Source organism: Eimeria tenella, genomic scaffold (assembly GCF_000499545.2).
Source record: "Eimeria tenella Houghton genomic scaffold, Eth_scaff2, whole genome shotgun sequence".
In the NCBI taxonomy this organism is placed as follows: Eukaryota; Apicomplexa; class Conoidasida; order Eucoccidiorida; family Eimeriidae; genus Eimeria; species Eimeria tenella.
Window position 1 is genome coordinate 485,484 of NW_013541843.1, and position 7,582 is coordinate 493,065.

Sequence of the window (7,582 nt, forward strand, 5' to 3'; positions counted from 1 at the left end):
GTCCCTCATCAGGCCAGTACCGCCATCCTGACACCCGAATACTATTTGTGTAGTGTCTCGTTATTGAATTTGTGCAGTCCAGCATGCTTACAGTTTCTGGACAGTGCGCCACCCTCAGCATGGTTTGTCTAATGAAGCGGCTTTAGGTGTATTCATAGAAAATGCCTTGCTGTGAATGGGTGTTCTGCCGTTCCTTTGTTCTCTTAAACGCATCGCATATACGCCACTTGAAGAGTTCTGTCAGGTGCCGGGTGATCCCATTTGAATTTGTAAAAATGCATCATTGGACATCATGGAGGATTGACATCAGAGGTATAATTGTTGCCACACGAAAGGTCTCGCATCGCAACGGGATAGCTGCGTTGACAGTCTCATCGGCTCGTGGTATCTCCGACTTAGCAGCTTTTTTTCGTCGTCCCAATGTTTCCTTGATCCATATTTATGCAGTTATCTCCGGTGGGTCTCTGCCGAGGATACGTGTAGGGAAAGCCTAGCCTCGCGGCCACTTGTGAGCGCGATGTTATAATGCGTGTTCGTTCCGGACACTTTGGATGTGCGGATAACGTTTTGCTTTCGAGACATGGGCACCATACTCGAGTGCGAGCCCATAATGTTTGGGGGTTTTCCAAGTGTGGGAGTTAAACATTCACAAGAAGTTAACATTCACAAGAAGTACTTCAGGTAGCTGTTCAGGGGCCCATCGTCCCGCCTTGATTTAAGAGTTCTTGGACAAAATCCTGAGCACAGAAGTATAAGAATGTGGGGTCCATCGTGGCTCACTAGTTAATATTAAGTACCGTAATCATTGAGTTTAGTCGCACATCAGTTGCAGAGGGTCTGATTTGCTGGAGCTTCTTAATGTGCGCAAGTGTTGCGGCAGTACGAGATGCTCGTGAATCTGGGGCTTTCGGGGGCGCTAACGGCGTGGTGGGATAACTTCTGTTGCTGGACGGTAAGTATATTGTGCCATTGGGCGGGACAACCACGCCGTGGAACTTAGTTGGTGGGGACCCGATTGGGCCCGTAGCTTTATTGCGGAGGGGTGCGGATACCATAGGCTGGAGCTTGGGCAAGACTGAGAAAATCGAGGCAGGGAAGTGCGCCTTCAAGCAATTCATCATGACATGTTAGTGCTTTTCTTGTAACGGCACGTACCCTGCAGCGTCCCTCGAAAGCCTTCTTGACCTCTGCGTCATAATTCAAAAAGCTCAGTCGGAGCTGGCAAGGCCCATGGTAAGTAGGCGGAGCGACGCATATTCCTGATTCCTTTGAATGCAAGCGCCACAGCGAAGGGCACGGGGCTTCGTAATTCCGTTCAGCAGCGTCTTTGATTGGCCACGTCGCCGAACACTTCATCATCTATTTCGTGAAGTGTGGTAGAGTGCACGTGACTGCGTCTGCCACATTCTGCACCTACGAAGTCGTTCTTCTCTGCGTCAGTTATGCCGGCGAGGCGCTGCACTTTGACGCAGCGACCTCTGTACTCTTCTGACGGAACGCATTCCGGCAGCTGCCAGGGACGGTTTGTTGGGGTTGCTTGCACCAGCTGACTGAACTACGTACTGCTTCAGGAAGCTCCGAAACATTCCACCCCAGCGGGCACGGCTCACTGAAGTCGTACTGGGCTAGGAAATTGGGTGGCCACTCCAACTGGCACTTCGCTGCAATGCGCGCCTTTTCTGCACCCGAGGCTCCACCTGACACTCCAGCTGTGGGCTGGCCTTTCAGTGGTGGAGTTGTTTGGCCATACTGAAGTCTTGGACACTGGCGCATGGCCCCACGTAAGAAGGTGGCGCTTCGCATGCCTTGCCATCAACTGCAGTAGGCAGTTGAGCTTCACTTTGAGGTAAATGCTATCACTTCTCTTTCTTACCGCTTAGGGTCCACATTACAGGGCAAGCGCTCGTCGTGAAGTCCGCGTCATACTCTTTGCATGGCCAGCTGACACCGCATGCCTTTTCATTGAACATTAGGGTTTGCGGCAGCAAGAAACTTCAGTTTTGAATCCACCTGTGCCCTGAACGCGGCAGAAGGACAGTTCTGCAGTAACTTCGTTTCGCACAACACGTAAGAGCCACCTACCAACGAGCCTTCGATGGCTCGTCAAATTCTGCAAATTGCTTCTGAAGTACGCAGCTGTTCCGGAGATCGTCGATGAGTACAATTCACATTTCTTTGAAGCAAGCATTGATGCAAATTCACTTCCCACGGTAGTCGGGAGGCGCTTTGCAAAGCGTCCCCTCATCTGACCAGCCTTCTGGACAGGGGACGCTGAGGCAACGACATATCTACTTGATCTCGCGAATGAAACGAGTAGCTCTGCCACCTAAAGTCTTCCTTGCATTTGCTGTTACATGGCCCTGTTGTATCTGATTAGCTGGCTGATGCCCTATCAAACTGCATATGTTCAACCCCTACATGAAACATTGCAACGCCGAGAAAAGTCCTGTTTCGATAGCGGTGTAGAACCTGGAAGATCGTTGACCTGTGTAACACAATTTGTTTTGGGCCATCCCGGCATACTTGAGAAGTCTGCCGTGCTTTCACAATCCCCTGACAATCGATATAGAGAGAGCCTTTGCTCCAAGACAAAGTGCCGCCACACCTCTATACTCGCTGGAGGCCTGAAGAGATGTGTGTGTTGTTCGCATGTATCAATCCGGTCCGAAGAAACTAGTAAGACTTGCCTTGCAAGTTTTCCCGTCCCCTAACTCGTACCAACCAACAGGGCCTGCGGAAGAGTAATGACGGAGAACAGTAGATATTTTGCTGCAATGAAGAACGGAATCCCTCACACAGCCTCGTGTAGTTCCTGGAGGAGCAGCTGTCTGAGTCTGGGTTGGAGAGCATCTCGTTGCGGGACGCAGCATCAACTTCAGCTGCGACCTTCTGTCGCACAACTGTACAAAAGATATTGCAAGACTTGTTGCAGGCTTTGTGAAGGTTCTGCAACGTACATGAGGAAGAAAGGTTGTGCAGTGCAGTGAGCACAGCCGAAGCAAGCTCGTCAGAGAAACTTGACAAGTTTCTACTGTCTTCTGCACTGTTAATCAGTTTGTAAAAGGAATTAACCAGACTGTGCCCTGCTTCCTCCGTGGGCAGGATTCCTGGGGGGGATGGAGCTATTCCTGTGAAATCCCCCACTGTCTGCTCTGATATGACTGAGCCCAGCCACAGAAAGCAAAGGCATAATCTGAAACAAAAACAGTCCATCGCCTTTTCACAACTTGGGAATTCAGGTGGAAATCGGCCGTGCCGATGGCTTTCCTGAACCGTAACGAATGCATGCTGGACCCTACAAGTGTCCATACACTGAAGTATGAACGCAAAACCCAAATGGAACCAAATCAGACAAGAAACAATATTACTTCCTGTCAGGAAAGCATTACTTGTAACAATGAAAAAACCTGAAAGACTTGTCACAAGGTGACAGCAAGCGAAGCTGTGCAAGTAGCTCACACAGTGAGGCAAATGACAGTGAAATGGAGAATGTCAAATGCTGGAGATACTTCATTTTTTTTCTGGTGGAAAAGTACTTCACGGTCTAAGCAGCAACACGCGAATGGCAGCCACATGCAGTGATGAGCCGTTGTGTACAGTAGCCTGACCCAAATATGGGGAAGGAGGCAATACACAATATACTATTAGTGATGTTAATGTTTTATTTTGGACCTGCAGATGCGTAGGCTGCGGGAAATGAACTGAACAATACTGCGCACGACGGGAAACGGGGTTTGGGGCAAGGGATAATCAACGCCAAGAAGTACTGCAGCTGACCCAATTTTTTCCCGATAGAAGACCCCAAACATGCATGCCTTTTAGAAGAAATAGAAACGGAATCTTCACGACCATGGAAGATGCCCGCGATTGGCCTCTACTGCACTGCAGCTGCCATACGGGCCTCCCGTTTATGCAGGCTTGATGGTTCTTTCCTGCGTGAAGGGAGGGGGCTGCTGTCTGGCTGTCGTGCGACGGAGAGGAGAGAGGCCTGTGCGTTTAATCAGAGATGTGCAGAAGCACGCGCAGGGAGCGATGCCAGCAGCGCTTGGGGCTCGGCGAACGCTGGAACACTTTTCCAGTGCAGGCATGTTCGGAGAGCTTTCTCTACGGCACCCAAATTGGACGATAACACTGTTACAGCCATGCATGGTAAGATTTCAGGGAGGATCACACTGCATTGCCTACCGGCGGCGAATGAAGAGAGGTGTCCTTGTGCGCAGAGGTCTACACATGCCTCGCAACGGCATTTCGCTGTCTGGTTTTGACAGTTGATGGGTGCAGTCTATCGTTGAGTTACTTGACGTTCTCACCCGGTGTATACCAGTCCCAGTTTTTGTGGAAGTATGGTACACATCCAGTAGAAACCAACGCCTCTCCGAAGCGAATTCGGCTTTATTTCATATGATTGGGACGCAAGAGAACATTCTGCCCGACTTCATTCAGGCGGAGACTTTGAGCGCTTGCGCGTTGCTCGCCTATTGCGGCGCTACCAGATGCTTCGGCCTGAAGACCGAATGCGGCTTGAGCACGAACATCGGAGGGAGGGCGGAAGCTTCGTAAGTGGTCGGAGTTTTTTCACAAGTTTTCCGTCGATTCATGCGCATTGCCTTTTTTAGAAGCTTGAAAAGAGTATCGTGGATCAAATATTTTTAAGCGAATACACTGAAAGCCTATATAAAAAACGTAAAAGCACTTGTTTGCTGGTTTGCGGGTGACGATCGACAGTTGAGCGTTTGTTTGCCTGATTTCACCGTGGTGCTCGACTTCAGATGGGAAAGTGGCAAGAACTTCGTGCTCAAGGCATAGACAATCAGCTTCAGTCTTGGGAAGCAGAAAAGCGTGAACGGGAAGAGCAGCAGGAACGGACGCTACGTCTGCGAGATATTTACAAACCTGCTCATTTGCGTCGGCGCAAGCGGAAAGTTAAACGGGTTCAGCAGTCTGAGGAGCAGGCGCCGCCAGTGGTGTACGCAAGTTTAGCTCAATCTACTGACAGTATACGCGTGCCTCTGTGTTTTCTTTGAACGATATGTATACCTGAGGACAGGACGTTCCACTGATTCTGCTTAGTCTACAGATTTTCCTGTGCAGGGCTGCAAATTTTACGGAGGAAGCACAGACTCTGAGTCTAGTGGAAGATGCCTATAAAGCCGAAGTATACGAAGAGATCTGCGCCAGGCTTAGCCGAGAGTGGGAAACCCGGGTAAAAATCTCACAACACTGGAACTTTGGATGCTGGACGTACAAACACGTAACGGAATTGAAATGCCTAAGTGCAGGGCCTAAGCTGTTAAGTAATTTGTTGTGCTTTCTGTTCTCCGTGCATTCTTCTTCACTAGTATGCACTGGCTTAACAGAATGGCTTGAGCTATGTTTTTCAAGGACCATCTCAGTGACAGTTTTGTTGACATATTGGAGGAAGCCCTCCGGCATGACTTAATGGACCAAAGGCAAGACTTTGACCCTCATAGATACAGTTATCTCTTCTCCAGCGCAGGCTGCTCAAGATTGTGGGCTGCAGACCGTTCGAGAATAGAATACTGATCGGCGATGCATTCTATTATTGAGCCTTTTGATGAAGGTCACGGGTTCATTTTGTGCCGTGTGCTACTCTGCAGTCGCCCCACTCTTGTGAATGAGTTCACTGACTTTGATAACCCGTACATGTTAAAGCGCCAGGCTCTCAAGAGGCTGCTGGAGGAACGCGGGACACGCAACGCACTGGACGAATCGATGGTCAGTGTTTCCCGCGTCTTTTGCGGATATTTTACCTTTTAGTGCATAGGAAGACGCCAGAAACTGACGAGGAATCTGCAGAGCAGTCTATGTAGCTTCTCAGTTTTCCAGTTTTCCAGCTGCTGTCCACGCGCTCATGGAAACGACTTCGGTGTTTTTGTTGTTATGTCAGATTGATAAGTACCTGGACAAGAGGCCAGACCTCCTGAAGTTGCGGCTTGCTGTGAGTCGCCTGATAGAAGTAACTGCATGCGAATAAACTATCAAGACGCCACTTTTCGGCAGGGAAGGACGGAGTCCACTTTAACTTAGACTAGTTCGGTCGTCGTAGGGTTACCGTAGGTGGATCAGGATAACACGCGGTGTTACGATTTAGTTCCCGCGCCATTTCTTGTTATTGATCAGTGCTGCTGCGTGCTTAGGCGAAGCTACCGCCGGAAGTTGTTGAGCCTTTAGTTGCTTTCCACGGCATCACGTGCTACAACTTCGACAAGCGCACGCGTTTGGGTCAGAAGGTGAATGCAGTGCTTAAGGCTGTCAACTCTGTTGACTGCGGTACGCTCTCAGCTCTCCAGCCATCCACTCAGCTCTTCAGCCATCCACTTGATTTCTGAAGAGTTCGAGGCCAAGCTTGACGCTGCTATACCGCTTTCCTGAAGTTCTCCATATACGTTGGTGTGCAGAGTTGGACCAAGTGCTGCAAAGCTTAGAGGAGAATAGGCGCTCTGACATGTAAGCGTACCGAAGTAGAACAGGGAGGGGAATAATACTAGCTGCTGCCGTAAGCCCCTTTCCCCGGGAAATGCATATGACTGGGAGCAGAAAAGGTGAAGCTTGCGAACGTGAATCGTATGCACTGCTGCAGGATACACGAGTTCCATCCGTTTCGGAACCATTTCGGATTCGTTTCTGCCGTTCCTACTGGTACTGCTGGCTCCATTTTGATGGGGCGTGAGGAAAGTGGAACGGACAAGGAGCTTAGGATGATTCGGTGAGTCGATACGCGACTGCTGGATCATCGATCCTCATATTCACACTTTCAAGAGGGATAACGTTTCGTACAAAGCACAAAGTCTCGAGAAAGCGGGCTGGAATTAGTACAGGTAATGAGTTCCGCGACCAATATCACAGCAAGGATGAATTTGAATTATGTGCTGGTTGTGTTCAGATATCCAACGTTGCAGCGCGTGGCCCACACTTTGCCGAAGGATGCAAAGTGTGAGCCATCTTTTGCAAACGTGCCTAAACTGTTGTGGCTGTTTCGCCAACGGGCCGGCCCAAATGCTTCACAATGACCAAGGCCTGCGGTGATGAGCTTCTGCACCTCTGCAAGTGGATGCGTCGTCGCCTTTTGTTTGTGTGTGCTGTGTAGATCGTGCCATCGTTGCCCATGCAATTCGAGTTCTTGAGCGATCTCGGGGTTGGGACTTCAAAGACAAGCTCAAGGTAGGTGCAGGTGAAGCAGCTGAGGTGAAAAAGCAGCCCGAACTGTCACGGTCTCTTTGCATGTTTTGTCTGTCCTGGCATGGGTTACCCCAGGCAGTGAGCACATTGATTGAAGTCTACAACCACCTTCCACCTAGCGCCACTTACGAACGCAAGTTGGATGAAGCTTTTCCGGTCCTCAGGTATGTTGTGTTCCAAGGAACGGGCTTTTCCTTAGCTGGCCCTAGTTGAAAGTTTAAGAGACATATGCAACTGGGGCTTCTTGTGGCTGTGTTGCAGAAAACCCGGAATGACGAGGCAGACAAAGTCTAGGAATTCGGTCTTTTGCAGGGGGTTGAGATATATAAGGTCTCTATCAACACAGAAACCGCTCTCCATGCGGCTTGCAAAGAAGAAGTGA

The 7,582-nt window shown here is 49.8% G+C and overlaps 1 protein-coding gene across 1 annotated transcript; it reads left to right on the forward strand.

The window, feature by feature from the left end:
* Nucleotides 1–3,857: 3,857 nt before the first annotated feature.
* On the forward strand, nt 3,858–7,582 carry ETH_00029180 (uncharacterized protein; the record flags this gene model as incomplete). Its single annotated transcript, XM_013374278.1, has 14 exons — nt 3,858–4,149; nt 4,444–4,556; nt 4,770–4,966; nt 5,092–5,203; nt 5,383–5,450; nt 5,619–5,736; nt 5,909–5,977; nt 6,159–6,291; nt 6,420–6,468; nt 6,602–6,727; nt 6,905–6,954; nt 7,109–7,182; nt 7,276–7,364; nt 7,462–7,582. The coding sequence occupies 14 exons, from the start codon at nt 3,858–3,860 to the stop codon at nt 7,580–7,582; spliced, it is 1,611 nt and encodes a 536-aa protein (XP_013229732.1).